Source organism: Sceloporus occidentalis, unplaced genomic scaffold, assembly GCF_023333645.1.
Source record: "Sceloporus occidentalis isolate IW3139 unplaced genomic scaffold, rSceOcc1.0.p SCAF_3, whole genome shotgun sequence".
In the NCBI taxonomy this organism is placed as follows: Eukaryota; Metazoa; Chordata; class Lepidosauria; order Squamata; family Phrynosomatidae; genus Sceloporus; species Sceloporus occidentalis.
In genome coordinates this window covers 81,912,742-81,930,766 of record NW_028316983.1, presented here as the reverse complement: position 1 = coordinate 81,930,766, position 18,025 = coordinate 81,912,742, and the positions used below count along the sequence as shown (strand labels likewise).

Below are 18,025 nucleotides of genomic sequence, written 5' to 3'. Positions count from 1 at the left end.
ACATGGAGGTTAAAATGTGATGTTGAATTGGCAGTTTGCTGCCTTTTAAAGTTGCTACAAACATGGGCTGGGTGGCCTTAAATTCTAAGGTCAGTTATGTCTTATGCTTTGGCTTCCAACCTCTATAGCAGGTATTCACAGTACAGCTGTAAGAAGGTGTATTCATTACTTGGGTGACTATATGACTTGGTACCTTCCATAGGAAGCTCCTGTGTTTGCAAATTGGCCAGCTGAGTGAGGTTGGGAGCCAGGATGCAGCCGGGATGCAGTCACCCGGTGGCATCAGCGGCATTTTTAATGCAATAATTCTTGACTGTATCCCATAAGCAACCGTATCCCAGCAGGACAGGGCCGTTCTAGGTATTTGGCCATCCTAGGCAAGAAATATTTTGGCACCCCCTGTCGTCCTTCATAATTATTTTCACCCCCTGATTTCCACTATTTCATTTGTTAAAGCTAAACATGATATAAAACTTAGGTTCCAATCTCTCGTCATAGTATTGAGAATTAGTCAAAAAGCCAATTAGATTTTTACAGGTTAAAGTTTTTTTATTGCTATGACATTTGGAATAGAGTTTCAAATAAAAATAAAAAAGCTGCTGTGCCACCCCTAAATACTGCCACCCTAGGTTGCTGCCTAGTTCACCTATATGGATGAGCCGGCACTGCAGCAGGAGTAAGTCACCTTTTTTGCCATGCGATAAACTCCATACTCTCAGTAGGGAGAACAGACAATGAACAGCCCAAACCCTGATTCTGGTGCAAACAGAGTGGATGACAGCCAGCCTGTTCAGCACCAGAACCCCTCTTAATCAGTATTTAAATACCTCACCAGTTGCTCCAGATCTTCTGGAAATATCTCAAGCCCTCTGTTCTGATGCAGGGTGGTTGTTTGAAACATGTCCCATTCTGCCACCTGCCACATCCGCTGCTGCTGCCAGTCACTTGCTCTGAGGTCAGAATGAGACACCCAGCCATGTGATCAAGGCTGGGTGCCTCATTCTGACCTCAGGGTAAAGTGACTCATGGCAGTGGTGGCCACACAAGGTGGCTCAGTAGGATATGCATGTGATCAGCATTGGAACATAGGGTCTTTGCAATGGAAGAGAGTCAGGGCAGCTCCAGGACCAAGATACTCCAGGCTGCCCTGCACCAGTGCAGACAGGACCCATATTTGTTACTGCTCCGATACTGGGAATTTTAGTCTCACTGAAAACAGTATAGAGAAATACATGCAATGCTTCTTACAGTGGGCCCTCGTTATCTACAGGGATTTGGTTCCACAAGCCCCGTGGATACCAAAATCCATAGATGCTCAAGTCCCATTAAATATAATGGCAGAGTAAAATAGTGTCCCTTTTATGAAAGGGCAAAATGTTTGCCTATGGGGGTTTGCATATTTTTAAAGTGTTTTCAAGCCAAGGATGCTTGAATCCATGGATTAAAAAAACATGGATAAGGAGGACTGATTGTATGTGCAAAGAGGAAGGAACTCTTCACTTTGGTTTGGGGGAGATGAAGTGAAGGACAGTTCTATGCCAAAAGTAAAGAGATGAGCGGAGTATCATCAAAGTGGAATTGTGTGCATGTGTTTGCATGAGTAAAACAGTTGCCACTATAGCAAATGGAAATAATAATCCTGCTTGCTCTTTAAACTGGCCATTCATTAAACTCTAATGAATGGACTGCATTTGAAGACATGCATCTGGAATACCACTCAATACTTCATGGGAAGGGTTATATAGGTATGCTAATTAAAATGTATCTGTATCAGGAGGGTGCAATAGCAACAGGCACTAGGTTGATCAAACAAACTTGTAACATACCTGAGGCCAGTCCCCTATGGAAGTCTGTCTGTCAATCACAACTCTTATCCCACTTTCTAGAACTTGAACATCAGGAAATCTACAAAGAAAATGGAATATTGGTCATTAGTTCTAACTCTCTCTCTCTCTGTGTGTGTGTGTGTGTGTGTGTGTGTGTGTGTGTGACGGCAGTACACTGGTGCTGGCAAAATTCATTTTCCATTTGCAGAGTTTACCACTTTGGCAAAAGCTGACAAAAGCTTTTCTTGAGATTAGAGCAATATCAACTGTCTGCACATACCTGACAGCCATCAGCCCTAACAGAGCCCAAGCAGTATGGTGGATCTGAGATTCACTGTGCTGAATGTATTTGTGAAGGCTGAAGGATTCTATTTCCTCTCCCCAACCACCATCTGCCATTTGCTTGGAAACCAAGAACTCACAAGCTTTGATCACCTCCTTGCATGCCAACCTGGAAAAGATAAGCAAGTGAGTAAACATGTGGGGGGGGGGGAGGGGGGAGACAGGTCAAAATAAGGTAGCGATTGACTGTCTACTTGTTCCATCATTAGCTTTAGATGCCTTCAAGTAAATATTATGCTCACATACCTACAGGTAAAAACTATTGAATTTAGTAGGGTTGACTTCTTCGTAAAAGAGATTTAGGCTACTATGATCACATTTTTTTTATGCTGAGAATTTCTGTTCAATCACAGAATATAGTGCCTCATACTGGAATTGGCACTTAAGTCGTTCAAGCAACGTGTAAGATTTTAGCTGTTATGTTCTACCTGTCATGTTTGTGAAGAAAGTCACAAGAACCTGATAAATATCTACACCTAAAGCTCCAGCATGGCAAAATCTAAGAAAGGAAGAGCATATTCTCCAAATGTACTGATTTGAGAGCAACAGTCCCAAGTAATCCTCTGTCATCCCACTATTTCAGCTGCTTTTAAAAATGTCCCAGTTTCTCTCTCTTCCTCCCACTTTCTCCCTTCATCCTCATCTTATTCCAGTTGCAGCCAACTTAGTTCAAGGTGAAAAAGTAATTTGTACTTGATTTACTTGGCAGGGAAGAAGAGAAGAAGAGGAGGGGGACAGAATTTTGCCTTCCCTCTAGACTCAGGAAAAAAGCAAACTGATGCAGCCTCTCCTAACTTATCTGTTTTTCGTCATTAATAACTATAACCATCTTGACCATAGAAATAATCAAAAAAATTATATATTGCTAAAGCAAGTAATTACCTTAGCAATATATTGATTTTTCAATCAATTCTATTGTTAAAAAAGAAGAAGAATCGATTTGACGTTCCCACTTATTGGGCACGCTTCAGAATCGATTCTTTAAAAAAAACACTTTCAAACTAATGACAGGAAACCCTGGGTTTTTTTTTTATTTGTTCCACTTCTTTCCTCCTGGAATCACTCAAATGAGGATTGGAAGTGGTTTCAAACGGGAACTAGGGTCATTTGCCCCGAACCGCACTTTGGAGCAAACTGCAGTGGGAATGACCCCAAAAAGTTACTATTCTCTGACTTACTACCAAACGCATTCCAGCCTCTGACATTCCATGATGCAAAAAAAAAAAAAAAAAAAAAAGTGGGGGGGGGGGAGTGCACAGCTATACTGTGTTTAGATGAGTGATTCCTCCATGCAAACCTCCCTCCACCCCATCGCTCCCATTGGTTTCAGTTAGGTTTACATTGGGGAACATGGGCTGTGGCTCATTTTCTTAATTCTAGGACTATTCAAAATGCAACAGACTCCTATCTGTTTGAGGAGTTTTCGAGGACTCTCTGAACCAGTTTTTCCAGTTCACCATCCCTAAACAAAACTCGCGGTCACCAGAATTATTATGAGGCTCAGAAGTTTTTTCTTGTTACTCACCCATCACGGTAAATGTGTCCCATACATGCAAATGCTTCTAGTCCAAACCAGGTGGCATATGTGAAACACAAGCCCCATACCCTGTCAAGAAGGCAAAATCCATTAGCCCTTGAGTGCATTAAAATGTATGACAATTTATGCTTTTTGAAAGGCCCTTTTGACCTTGGTTTGTTTATCTTTTGCTTGGTTTTTAAAGGGATATGGGAGTGCCACTTTTACTTACAAAAAGATCCTCTCTTGCAAAGCATTTAATGTATTTCTGTTAAATTCTATTAAGAACTACTAATATACTATATTCTGACCTTTTACAGTATTGGCTTGCTGAAGTTCTGAGCAGTGGTTCAAATGTTATTAAGGTTTTTATGCGCCAAAAGTTAAGCATGCATCTTGAAATGAAATCCCGATTATGATCATCTAGTGTTAAAATCCTACTTATCTTATATGCAAGAAAGCATATTCAAACATATTGGTAAGACTGCTAACATTGTAGCCCTAAATTTCCTTTTCAAAACCTGTGGAAATCTAGGGCTTGTCTACATGGTAGAAAAGTCTAGGACCATAAAATTAACAATAAAACCACTAATTAAGACAGTAAAACTGACATTCAAAATGCATTTGACATTGATTTATAACAACTGTCCTTTAGTTCAATTCTTTCAACCACTTCCAGACTCAGCTGTTACCTTGAGCTTCAACAAGGATAAAGATTTTACTGCTTAAAGGAATTTTGGCCTGTTCACATGAAATGTAGTTTCTGTTGCCCTCTCAGTCCAAGTTTCTCCTTCTTTAATTACTATGGTCTTGCATCAATAGTTGTCTCTTCTCCTTATTTGTTGTTCTCCCACACTCTTCTACCAAGCCCCAAAGAGGGACCAAATGGGCAATGCTCTCGGGCTGGTTTAGTTTATACCTGATGTTATGTAGCCTGCTGGGCACAGCTCTATGAAGGCTGCTGGGCCTTGGTCAAGACAAGGTTGTAAATCCAATGGTCAGTCTATTCTCCCTCTGACCCAAACTTGTCAATTCAGCTCCCTGCAGACTCTCTCAGTTCCCAGTAGCCTCTCTCAGCCAGGCATTGGGTTTTCTAAAAGTCCCCTTCATTCATCTTCATTTATCAATTCTTCATTTGAAGGGGACTTTTTAAATAGGAGGATTCCACTTAGTCTCTTATCACTTTTCTCCCTTTCAGTTCAAGGAATTTATGTTCTTTAAAAATCTGGTAATTATTTTCAATAGACTGAGCAGCAGGCTACAGAATTATTGCTGTAGCCCTAGTCCAAGGACAAAGTAATATTATTCTGTTGGAGTCATATTGAGAGGGTTATCCTCCCCATTAAAGGGTGGAATGCAAGTCTTTTCTCTCTCATCAAATAATCATTCAAGGAAGCATAGAAAGTATTTTAAATAGAAAAAATAGGGGAAAGGGGGGAAAGGGAAAAAATAAAAAATAAAATTATGTGTAAGCTGAGCTAGTGGTATGAGAAGCAAAAGAAGTAGCAGCCAGTTGAAATTTAGAAGTGAAAGATAAAGCCTCTTTTCTCTTTATCTTTATTCAGAGCTACATCAAACACTCCCTAAAAAACCAACATCATCTTGATTCCCCTATATGCTGATATAACTGTTGGGGACTCCCAAGTTCCCCATCACCACCTTTCTGTGTAGCAATACACCCATACTTTTTCTTAGTCTTTCAGACTCAAATTTAGATGGGGACAATCTGAAACTAGCAAAGACACCTGCCTTTTCCTGTTCTTGTATTGCTTTATGAAGGACCTGAGTCTTACTGTATTGATAGAGTCTTACTGTTTTGTAAGTTGACCGAACATGAGACACACTTCTTAAGGCATGAGCAGTTTTCCAGCATTTTGAAACATAAATCAGAATGAGATAGACTTTCATCTTAAACTGGCAGGGAGTTTTATAACTGAATGATGTATTTCTCTCTAAATATCATCAAGGAGGACAAAGCAGTTTTTTAAAAAACAAAAACAAAACAAAACATAACCAAGGAGATAGAGATGATATTTCATCAGTAGCCTTTTCAAGTTTTACCATACATAGCTAAGATTTACTTCAGGACAGGGAAATAAGATTGGGTTTGAATGATTTTTAAGCTATCAGAAATTGATGACATTCTTAAACAAAACCAATATTGTCTGACGCTTAACTTAAGGCATTATTATAGCCAGCTGTTTTGGTAGTGGGTCTTGTTCACTTTATGTAAACCTAATGATTCCAACATTGTTGCTGACCTGTACAGATATCATTAAGCTTCTAGTATTCACTTACTGGCAAAGGACTATTCCTTGTTTTGAAATAAAACTATGTTTTCCTTGAAAAGGCGATCTGTTATTGTTGTTGTTGTTGTTGTTGTGTGGTTTCAAGTAATTTCTGATTTATGTCTACTGTAAGTTGAACCTATCATGGGCTTTCTTGGCAAATTTCTTCAAAGGGGGTTTGCCATTGTTATTCTCTGAGACTGAGAGAGTGTGACTTGCCCAAGATAACCCAGTAGTTTCAGGGCTCAGCGGGGATTCGAATGTTGGTCAAGGCCCAACAGTAAAACCACTATGTGACATTGGCTCTCTAAGACTATCCCTAAGAACTAAGAAATTAGAAAGTAATTAACTTATCTCAGAATAAGATACATTTTGCTTTTACGTTGTTAGAAGATTATGTAGCTGAATAGTTTATACATTCTGCCTATGATAATGAGTGAAGAGACAGCTCTTTCGAATCTGACTTTCAAAATTCTATGGATTCATGCACAGTTTGGTACTACAGTGAGTTGGGGAACTGTAAAAAAGGTATATGAAATAATTATAAGCAACTTACCCATACCAGGAGCCATCTGCTCTCTGTGTATTGCGACAGAACTGCAAACCTTGATTAAGAGTGTCACTGGAGGGGGTGGGAAACCCAAAAGAATTTACATTTCAACATTAATTCACTCTGGAGAAGGCTACAATCAAAGCGAGTCCTTCAGTGACTTAAGTCGTCTTCAAGCTAGTCTAATTGAGGCTCCATTTTTGACCAAAACATGTACATTTTCACCACTTATTTGTATGGTGTTAGTGCTACTGTTGTGAGTTCTAATCAAGCTGCATTCTGCTGCTGTGACCAACCACAGATCAAACTGCATCCTATTTGTGGGTCCCAACTGAGCATCTGAACCCTAGTTAACACAAAGATTCTTCATCTTTCCCTAAGCCTACATAAATTACTACTGTATAAGCTGCTTTGCGCCAAACTGATATACTATAAAAATATCACTTAGAAGGTATAATCTTTTCTGAGTTTTCAGGTTTGACTTTTCACCAAAACACCATTTTTAACATTAAAATCACATGTATATAGGAAATATCTCTGTCCTGCATGGAGAGCCAATTCTCTAGTCTCATTTCTGCTACAGACAGGTTTCAACCACTTCCAAGAGATGCTTCTTCGGTTCTAATGGGGGGGGGGGGGGACTTTTGACATACACAGGGTCCTCTCTAGCAGGCTGAACTAAGAGCCAGTCTGGGTTAGTGAATGCTGCTGCCTCTGTACAGGAGAGGCCTTGGTTTGAAACCTTGCTCGGTCATAGCACTCACTGATTGCCCCTGAGAGCAGGAACTTATGCTCTCAAGTTTGTTGCGATGGGATAAAATGGAAAAATCCTGCCTACACTACTCTAAGCCCTCCTTGGATGTAGACTAGGAACTCCATGTGGTTAATAAAGCAATCAACTTTCTTAAGATTCTAGTCTTTCCCATATTGGTTTTAGTGAGAAATTTAGTTTTTTCTTCTACTGTATGTCTGTAGGAGTATCCTAAAGAAATCCGATTACACACAAGAAGTCTCAAGATATTGAGTTACAGTCAGGGCACATCTACAGGGGCCAAATAAAGGGGGGGGGGGGCATCCTCACATTGACTTGTCTTCATAATGTAGGGTCAAATTCTCAATCACAACATAAAGCCAATTCTGCTCTATTCTTCTCTTAAACTAGTTTTTTTTAATGTACCCTTTGCTCTGGATTTTTCAGGAAAATTCAGAGCATTCTGTAGCAATGCAAATTGTGCATAGTGACACTCGGTGGCTGTCTACACACATGTCCCCAATGTGTCACTTGTGCCTCCAGTGCTGGCATGAGTCACTCCCTCTGTGGTTCTCAACAAGGCACCCAGCCATGTGCTCAATGCTGAGCACCTTGCTTCTGACCACAGAGGGAGCAACTCATGGTAGTGGCAGGGGACATGTCTGTAGACTCCCAGCAAGTGTCGCTACTGAGTATGGAAGTAATGGAGAAATCTGGGCAGCTCTGGGGGAAGAATACTCTGGAAGCAACCCAGAGTATTATGCCTGTGAAGATGCACCCTCAATTCTAGAAAAATGTATTCAGGATGGCAACTTTTTGTTAGTTTTTGTTATTGTACTTTATATAGGTTGAATGACTAATTATCACACCTCTGGGATGTATTATCATTTATCCTGATCAGGGATTTTGCCTTTTTGCCTGAGTCCTAACTGTTAAAAAAATCCACATTCAGATGTAGTTCATATTTAATCTGACATGGGCTGGAATTTGCAGTCAATCTATGTAAGTGGAAGAATCATTCTCTGAACTTAAAATCATGGACATTCATCAGGTTGAAATAATCAGATTTAGAAAGTACCTATAGCATCTAAATTCAACACAGAGATTTACTGATGTCTGAAGCAATATCTTTCTTGGCTTCTGAAGAGCTTCCTTATTAATTTACCTGATTTCATCTGCCCGGTGATCTGGGAATCTCTTCTGGAAATGTCTGAGTCCCTTCATTACTGATGATGTACATTCCACAACAGTATGATCTACCAAACAGCCAGCTTCAAAACATGAGTTGAAGAATTTTATTTAAAATATAGGCATCCTGCCTCCCAACCATTCAAGTTACAAAAATCATAAAACTTTACACCAAACATTAACCTCTAACAGGTTCCTGTTTTAGACTTCTTACCACCCTGAACAGCTCAGCTGGATGTGAATTCATAGAAACATGTGCAGAAAAGTAATCTTTCTTTGCTGCACATATTGTCACTTTATAGAAACAATGATATTTTCTATATTGTGTCTTGTCACATAGAAGTCGAGTTTTCTGCCATCTGCACTCTAGTTATTGTCCTTCTCATTTCAGTGTACTTAGGGTCTCTGTATACCAAGGAACTTGTTTGTGAACAGGTAGGATGCCCTTCCTGGGGTTAAAATTATGGTATGGTGTCTGGGGCAGTGGGGAATAACCAGTAAGTGCAGCAAAATGGCCAGAGGTCTCTCTGAGACTGTAGAGTTTATCACACTGGGGATAATTTAAGCATTAAAGAGAAATTAAAGTGCATTTAAAGCATGCCACAAATAAAGCGAAAATGGTGAGTAATTGCTGAATGATTATCACATGTAATTGCACTAATAAAGTGAGATCAGAAATGCATTGTCACAGAAATCCCAAAAGTAAAAAGATGTGGATTAATGCTTCTTTGCAACCACTTTAATGGTGGGTTTTGTGTGAAGTCATGTGTAATAATTCCATGTAATTGTGCAATTTTTCTGGGATATTCACGGGATAGACTCCAGACCTCTTTTGTGTAATAAACTCCTGAGAGAGGCACTATTGGCCATTTTGAAGACAAAATTTGCTCCTCACGCCAGAGGAATGGGGAGGCTGGGAGATCTTATGGCCTCCAAACTGGACATGGAGGGCCACCACAGTCCTAGTCTTTTCACACTGCAGAGGTATAGCAGTGTAATTCTATTTTAACTGCCATGGTTCTTTCTTACAAAATTTGAGGAGTTGCAATTTATGGAGAGGTGTTTAGAATTATCAGCTAGAAAGCAATAGCACCACCCCAAACTGCAAATCCCAGGATATCACAGAATGGAGTCATGGCAGTGGAATCACAGTGATGTAATTCTGTAGTGTGAAAGCTCTTTAGAGGATATGCCAAAGAATTCTCTAATGCTTCAAAACATATTTCCAGCTTCTATCTTGAAGATCTTGAAAAGGGTATGCTATATACATAGACAGTTTCTAAAACACAGAGATCCCAGCTGATATAAGTTAAAACTAGTATCGTTTATCAATCATTACTTCAGTGGCTTATACAGATGCTCATGATCTGAAGTTACTGTTACAAGGTAAGGTGTGAGGAGCCATTGGGAACCATTTTCAAGGTGAGACATATATCTGAAAGTATAAGATGCCAAACCCTGCAATCATGGACTGTGGCAGCAGTACCATGATGCATCACCCCTTTATCAATGCAACAGCTCCCATTCAGAGCCAATTGTAAGTCTGGTTTTTACTGCTGCAGTGCCCACATATGAGAGGGTTCTGTAGTTCGTCAGCTCCCCAGATCACACAGCTACAAGAACCAACCAGGTCTGTCTGGATTCATTTAACTGATGTTCCACTCTTTGTTCCTCAGCCTCAGTAATTCTTTGTTCAAGGACTCACATAGAATGTTTCAAATTACCTCTTGCATCTGATTTTCTGACTACTTTGTCAATGTCATCTGATGGCCTCTGTTTGTCTTCCTTAGGGCACTGCCCTCTTTTGGACCATACTGTCTATCTGGTTCTTTGAACTCTCAGGACCTGTCTTCAGGGGCCAAAAGCCCCCCCCCCCCCTTTTCTGGCATCATCCTGTTCAGATGATTCATGCCCCATACCCTGGTTCTCATGTGAACAGTCTGGACGATGTCCAGCACATTCCACACCATAATTAAAATGGTTTTTGAACATCGAGAGCTCTCCGTTCTCACCCTTCAGCAGCTGTCTGCATGGGTGTGTCACTAAGCTGCCCATTAGACACTACAGGTTGCTTTCTTCTGAGGTCAGAACAAGATGCCCAGCTATGTGATAGAGGCTTTGGCCTTGTTCTGATAGCAGAGGCAAGATATCTGTGGTAGTGGTGGATGTGCCAGGTGGCTCAGTGGTATGTCCATGCAGACAGCTGCCATGGTGTGGGAACAGAGGGCAAGGTAACAGCCATTTGGGGCAAGTGGAGAGCCAGGATATTCCAGGCTGAAAGAATCTCCCCTGAGATGCAATTCCTGAACTACATTTGCTGTAACTGAGCAGAACCTTACACCCTCTAATGCAGGCTTTCAGTCTTGATCTGCACTGTGAACCTTCAGCAATAGACTATGCCTTTTCAGAAACCAGTCAGACGAGAACCAGAAATTCACCCTAGATATCTAAGCAGCTGTTCTATTAACAAGATTCTGTTCTTACCATAAAGCTCTACAGGGTTTATCATCTCCAGAAGGGCACTTCCACGCATGGTTTCAAAGGAGGAAAATCCACCATCAACATTTCTCATGCTAAGCAGCTACAAAAAAGTATAAATAGAATGGTGTGGAGAGAAACAGGGACTGTGAGAATTGACACAATAAGCCTCCAACACAAGCATGACCCAACAGCCACACATAAGCCACATGGGTAGGTACATCATGCCCTTTAGCCAGGTCCAACCATTCTGTGGCCCAGTGGCATCACTAGGGAGTGCAGGGGTTCAGACTACACCGGGTGACACTCTAAGGGGAGTAGTGACACCACTGCTCCTCAGACACCTGCAGTTTAGCAAAAATGGGCTGTGGCATTCCTCTGTATCTTTTTAAACTGCTAAATGGGCTGAGTGGGGTGTGGCTCAGTGGGAGGAGAAAGAAGAGACCTAAGAGTTTAAAAAAAATCAATTTTTTTAAATTTAAAGAATTTTTAAATTTTTCTTTAAAAATGTTATATTCTACCATATTTTCACTTTACCACATGAACCTATGTATATGTAAACACATTTATTCTCTGTGTATGATATTGTAATTTAACTGCATAATTTTAATTTTGCTAGTACAGTTTGCACTCCATTTTCGTGGGGGATCCATTCATGACACCCCCCCCCCAACGAAAACGGAGCTCACACATATTCAAGTTTCATTGGCTTGGATTGGGTGCGCCCCTGCATGTGCGCACCATAGGAAATAGCAGATGTTGCCCCTCCACGAATATTCAAGGGCACGGATCTCTGATCCACAAGTTAGGAAGGGCGACTGTAGTTTTATGTCACAACTATTACCATTACATTCAGTGATATATGGGAATTACAATTTATAAGTAAATTAATACAAAAAATGACTAAGGATTCTGGATGGTGGGGTATGGGATCAATAATCAATAATCTGAATAGCTTTCTACAAGCACCAGGGGCAACAGAGGTTTCCCATTGCTGCCAAGTTTAAATGATTCTGCATTTACCTTCAAATTGATGAGGAAATTAAACATATTATGGATGTCATGTGTTGCCTTCTTTTGAACAAGATCAAGAATCTAACCTGCTACTTTGAAACCAAGCAGTCTCCAAGCTTTCAGTTTAGGGAACCAGTGTTGCATAATGAGTTGAGTGTTGGACTATAACTCTGGAGATCAGGGTTCAATTTCCTGTTCAGGAACTTGGACAAATTACATGTTGTCAGCCTCAGGGCAAGGCAATGGCAAACCTCCTCTGGACAAGTCTTGCCAAGAAAACCCCATCATTGTCGTTGTTAGCTGCCCTTGAGTCGACTCCAACTCATGGCAACCCTGTGGATGAGACACTTCAAAGAATCCCTATCTTCCACTGCCTTGTCCAGATTCTGCAAGCCCTTGCCCATAACCCCCTGATCAAGACTATCCTTATTTTTGGTCTTCCTCTCTTTCTGTGCCAGTCTCATTATGCGGCCAAAGTATGATAGTCTCAACTTCAAGAACCCATTTGTTTGTCTTCTTGTCTGTCCACGGTTTCATAAGTACTCTTCTCCAGCATCACATTTTGAATGAGTTGATTTTCTTTCTGTCTGCTTCCTTCACTGTCCAGCTCTTGCATCTGTACATGGTGATGGGGAATACAATGGATGAACAATTCTGATTTTAGTGCTCAGTTGTATGTCTTTGCTCTTCAGTAGCTTTTCCAGTTATTTCATAGCTGCCCTTCCCATTCCTAATCTTCTCCTTATTTCTTGACTGCAGTCTCCATTCTGGTCAGTGTTTGATCCTAGACATAGGAATCCTTTAACTATTTCAATTTTCTCATTGACTAGATAGAATTTGTGTATTTCTTCTATGGTCATTATTTTTGTTTTCTTTATGTTCAGCATCAGACCTGCCTTTGCACTTTCATCTTTGACCTTCCTTATTAACTTTTCCAATTCTTGAATGTATTCTACTAATATTATGGCGTCATCTGCATGTCTTAGGTTGTTAATGTTCCTTCCTCCTATCTTAACTCCTCCTTTTCTGATTCTAATTCTGCTTTTCTTATGATGTTTCCAGCATATAAGTTAAACAAGTAGGGTGATAGGATGCAGCCTTGCCTGATCCTTTTACCTATTGGGAACCACTCTGTTTCCCCGAATTCTGTTCTGACGGTGGCCTCTTGTCATTAATACAGATTTCTCATCAGGACAATGAGATTTAGTGGCACCCCCAAGTCTTTGAGTGTGTTTCATAGCTTTTCATGATCTATACAATCAAATCCTTTGCTGTAGTCTATAAAACATATGCTGATTTTTTTTTTTTTTAATTCTTTGGTGTGCTCCATTATTGATCGTATGTTTGCAATGTGGTCCCTAGTGCCTCTTCCTTTTCTGGATACTGCTTGCACCTCTTGAATTTCTGTCTCCATGTATGATTGGAGTCCATGCTGCAGAATTTTGACCATTATTTTGCTTGCATGTGAGATTAGAGCTATGGTCCTATAGTTGCTGCAGTCCTTTGTATCTCCTTTCTTGTGGATTGGTATATATATCGAGCGTTTCCAGTCTGTTGGCCACCCTTTTGTTTTCCATATTTGTTGGCATATTTTAGTTAGCACTACAATTGCATCTGCTGTGGGCATTGTAGCAGTTCAACTGGGATATCATCTGTTCCCAGTGATGTTTTTTCCCATTTCCTTTATTGCAGATTCCACTTCACTTCTTATAATTTGGGGTTCATCTTCATATGGCTCCTCATTCCAAATGTCATTCATTCTTTCATCTCTTTTGTATAACTCTTCTGTGTATTGCCTCCAGCATCTTTTATTTCTCCTTGTTTCTACATGATGTTCTTTTTTTTCCTCTATAGAGCATCCCTGCCCTCAGTTTGAACTTGGCTTTAATTTCTCAGATTTTTGATAGGGTCGTCATAAGTAAGAAAAGACTTGAAGTAACACAACACACACACACATATATCAGGAGGAGATCATTTGCAGTCGGGCTTCTTTTTAAATCCTTTTTTCTTGAGCTAAGGGAGTCAAACCTCAGTCACCATTATTTCCAGTGTTCAGCCATGTGAAACCCCTGCCAGTGACAATTCCACCAACTCTTTTGGGAGTCATATCTTACAAACACATCTATCCCATTAGTATTTATTATCTGAATGCCAAATGATTCTAGCATCCATTAGCTTCCTCCATGTTGAGCCCTCTTGGCAATCACACATCTCACCACATTGACAGCATCAAAGAGGCGTTGAGGTGCCAACCGCTCTTCTAGGAAGGGACATTTTTCCTCCAGCAACATCAGTGTCCTTAGTGCCTCAGCTGTGCAATCACTGACTATCCAGTTGTGATCACGATAACTGGCAGGGAATCCTCCCTGGAGATTTAAGAAAAGACACTGACCACTATTCCTTAAAAATATCCATATAGAAAAAAGCAAGCTATCTTCTATCAATTTTTAAGTTCGTTACAGAACATATCTAACGTTCTGAAGGCAGGGAACCATCTAATTAAAACAGGGGTAGGCAACCTACGGCCCGCGGGCCGGATGCGGCCCGGCGAGGCCTTGGGACCGGCCCCAGCCCAGTCCTGCCGCCTTTGGCCTCTTGCGTGCAGAGGCAATTATCTATAGAAGCCTCAGAAACATGCATTTATATTAACATTTTTTAAAAAATCAGCAAATTTTTTCGTGTGTCCTCCACTTTTTTTAAAAAAAGTGTCCACCATTTGAAAATTTTGTCCTACATTTGTCCTGGTTTATTTATTTATTTAATTTTTTTAAAAATTATTTAATTATTTATTTTTTGGCTTCGGCCCCCCAGTTGTCTGAGGGACAGCAACCCGGCCCCCGGCTCAAAAAGGTTGCCTACCCCTGAATTAAAAGATTGTATGTACAGTGCTGTGTAAATTTACAGCACTATATAAATAAAGCTTAATAATAATAATAATAATAATAATAATAATAATAATAATTATAAGTCTCCTCCACAGTACCCCATAATTCACCATGTACCATGGAATTTCAGATACAGCCTGAAAATCTGCATTCTGAATAGCAATAGCAATAGCAAGTACATTTCTATACCGCTTATCAGTGCACTTAAGCACTCCCTAAGCGGTTTACACACTATACGCTAATTGCCCCCAACAAACTCATTTTATCAACCTCAGAAGGATGTCAGGCTGAGTCAATCTGGAGCTCCTGTCTGGTATTGAACTCACAATCTTGTGTTTTGTCAGTGAGTGGCTGCAGTACAGGCATTTAACCACTGATCCATGAATTTTAGTTTTGACACCAGAAAAAGTTACTTTTTCATTCTAGTTTAGGGCTTTTACTTTAGAATACACTTTACTGCCGACTAAATTGTGGCTTGGATCTATTTAATCCTCATAAAGTTTTTTGTTTTTGTTTTTGCTTGTTTAAAATCTGCTTAGCATACATTGGTTTTTATATCTTTGCTCTTTTACATTTCTTTGGCAGCTGAATGTACCTTGTTCATATGGCGATAGTATCTCTCATAATTAGGTGGATTATCTACAATCTGAAAAAAATTAAAAGCATATTAATAAGTGGATTTGCAAAGTGAATGTGCCATGTGCCTTCAATAGGGAATGACTTTGGGGTGTTAAACTGATGCATCTTAAATTCTGGAGAAAGTATTCCTGAGACACAGATCAGAGAAAAAGAAGATCCCTCAGAACCAAAGAAGCTTAAGTTGCAACTACTAAAACAAATAAAATAACCATGGAAGTTTCAGAAAAACACATGGAAGCTACTGGCCATTCAGTTCATAGCTGAGAAACTACTTCTAGAATCAACAGCAACAGTTTGCATTCCTTACAATGAGAGAAACACCATGCATTTCTGACACATCTTGTACACTATCATTATTGACAGAAAGACAAATATTGGCCACCACATTATGCCCCAGTGGAAAAGAGATAAGAGCAGTCTCCTGAAGCCTGTATTGACTTCTTTTGCATGTTATTCCAGTTCATATCCTCACCTGGACACATTTAAGAAATGTATGGGCTTTTTTCAAGCAGGATGCATAGTCAGGGTTGTTATGAATACCAGCCTAGAAAAAAGAAAGATGCTGTGGTTAAGTTTTTCCAAACCACAAGGTCTGGCAATTGTGACAGGACAGAGAAATGCAGCATATCCAGAAATCTGAGCCACTTAAACAAAACTAGGATCTTACACACGGATAAATGCACACCATTTATAAATTCATGTCCCACTTCTTCATAAGAAAATGGAAGAAATTAGAAGGTCACTGAATCTGTTGGTGTTACATACAACTAGACTAACTTCTACTTCCCAGAAAGCCTTTATTGCAGCTGATCCAAAACTTTGGAACAGTCTCTCGGAAGAGATCCATCTTACTACCTCCTTGGAGGTGTTTAAGAGGGCAGTTAAGATGGATCTCTTCTGGCAAGCTTACCCACCTAATCTCTTATAAGAGATATTTTTCTATCTCCTTGACCTAGATTGAAACAACTCTCTCCTTTTCGCTTTGATAGTACAGTGGACCCTTGTTATACGCTGGGGTTTGGTTCCAAGATCTCCCGTGTATAACAAAATCCGTGTATGCTCAAGTCCCATTACATATAATGACATAGCAAAATGGTGTCCCTTATAAAAAATGGAAAATCAAGGTAAATTTATACTTTTTTGGTACATTTTCAAACCGTGTATGCTTGAATCCGTGTATAAAAAATCAGTGTATAAGAAGGGCCGACTGTATTGTTCTAATTGTTATCCATTTTTATATTTTATTGTACTATATTGTTGTTTTTATTATTGTGATTTGCATTTATATACTGTATATTGATACTGGGCTGTAATCCTGCCTCGATCCACCTGAGAGAGGCAGGAAAATATAAATATGTTTGTTTGTTTGTTTGTTTGTTTATTATCATGAGAAGGCACAACTCATTAGAAAATAATAATTATGCTGGGAAAGGTTGAGGGCAGCAGAAAGAGAAGAAAACTGCAGGCCAGATGGGTAGACTCAATTAGGGAAGACATGAGCATGAGACTGCAAAATGTAAGCAAAGCAGGGGAAGACAGGAAGTCTTGGAGATGTCTCATCCAGAGGGTCACCATGAGTTGAGGCTAACTGAGGGCAGTTAACAACAACAGGGAACAAACCAGATGGATAGATTCAATAAAAAAAGCCATTGCCTTGAATCTGCAAGAACTGAGCATGTCTGTTGATAACAGGATGACATGGAGGTCTTTCATTGATAAAGTTGCCATAAGTTGAAGTCAACGTGATCTCAGTTAACAACAAGCATCTATTCTTAGTTCTTTTCTTCCTTCAAAGTCACAGCAGACTTGTCAAGAGGAACAGGGAAAACTTGGGCACTCTTAAGGTGAAGAAGAAGTTTGTTTCTGCTTACATGCTTCAGGCTTCCCCCACCACCAGCACCACCACATGCTCAGTTTTCCAAATCTAGCTAAACTGAGATAGTGAGAGCATGGTGAACTCAGCAAAGAAAGCAGGGAATGCCCATCAGGGAATGCTCTATAACACAAGATAGCATTGTTTACCTAAGACAAAACTGACTAGATCTCTAGCTGGAAAATATCTGAATATTTTAAGATAACCATGATAGGCATGCACAGCTTTCAGATTTAATGTTGTGGCTACTTTGATCAAATGATGCAGCTGCCACTTGCATGTCCATGTACACACTTTCCAAACTTTGACACACTTGTCAGGTACACACACCATGCAAGTTATCTACATGTCAATTCATTCAGCTAACTTACAAAGAAAACAGGAGCCATCATACTATAATCATGGAGAAAACAAAATTAGAGTGGAAAAAAGTGAGAAATGATACCTCAAGGAAGCTTTGAATAACAAATGATGTGTCCCAGGTCTGAGTTCCTATAGCCTGGATAAAGAAAAGTTAAAGGTTTATCAATTAGAGTATGACCATAGGCATATCCTCCATTTTTCTATAGTGTTTACAACTAGACAGTAGCATCACAGGTGGTGCAGGTGGTGGGCCCAGCTGCTCCATCATGTCTCCATTGCATGGCTTTCTCCCTAGGGAGGAAGCCCTGTGAT

At 40.0% G+C, this 18,025-nt stretch overlaps 1 protein-coding gene across 1 annotated transcript in view; it reads right to left on the bottom strand.

Annotated features, from left to right (window-relative positions):
* LOC149316332 (lanosterol synthase-like) overlaps nucleotides 1-18,025 on the bottom strand; it is a 35,229-nt gene that overhangs the window by 611 nt on the left and 16,593 nt on the right. The window contains exons 10-19 of the mRNA XM_089518303.1: nucleotides 17,796-17,849; nucleotides 15,950-16,021; nucleotides 15,434-15,484; nucleotides 14,170-14,319; nucleotides 10,946-11,042; nucleotides 8,439-8,544; nucleotides 6,529-6,594; nucleotides 3,694-3,774; nucleotides 2,107-2,277; nucleotides 1,827-1,905 (exon numbers count right to left, since the gene is read on the bottom strand). Coding sequence (XP_089374429.1) covers nucleotides 1,827-1,905; nucleotides 2,107-2,277; nucleotides 3,694-3,774; nucleotides 6,529-6,594; nucleotides 8,439-8,544; nucleotides 10,946-11,042; nucleotides 14,170-14,319; nucleotides 15,434-15,484; nucleotides 15,950-16,021; nucleotides 17,796-17,849 — 927 coding nt within the window. The remainder of the gene's footprint in view (nucleotides 1-1,826; nucleotides 1,906-2,106; nucleotides 2,278-3,693; nucleotides 3,775-6,528; nucleotides 6,595-8,438; nucleotides 8,545-10,945; nucleotides 11,043-14,169; nucleotides 14,320-15,433; nucleotides 15,485-15,949; nucleotides 16,022-17,795; nucleotides 17,850-18,025) is intronic.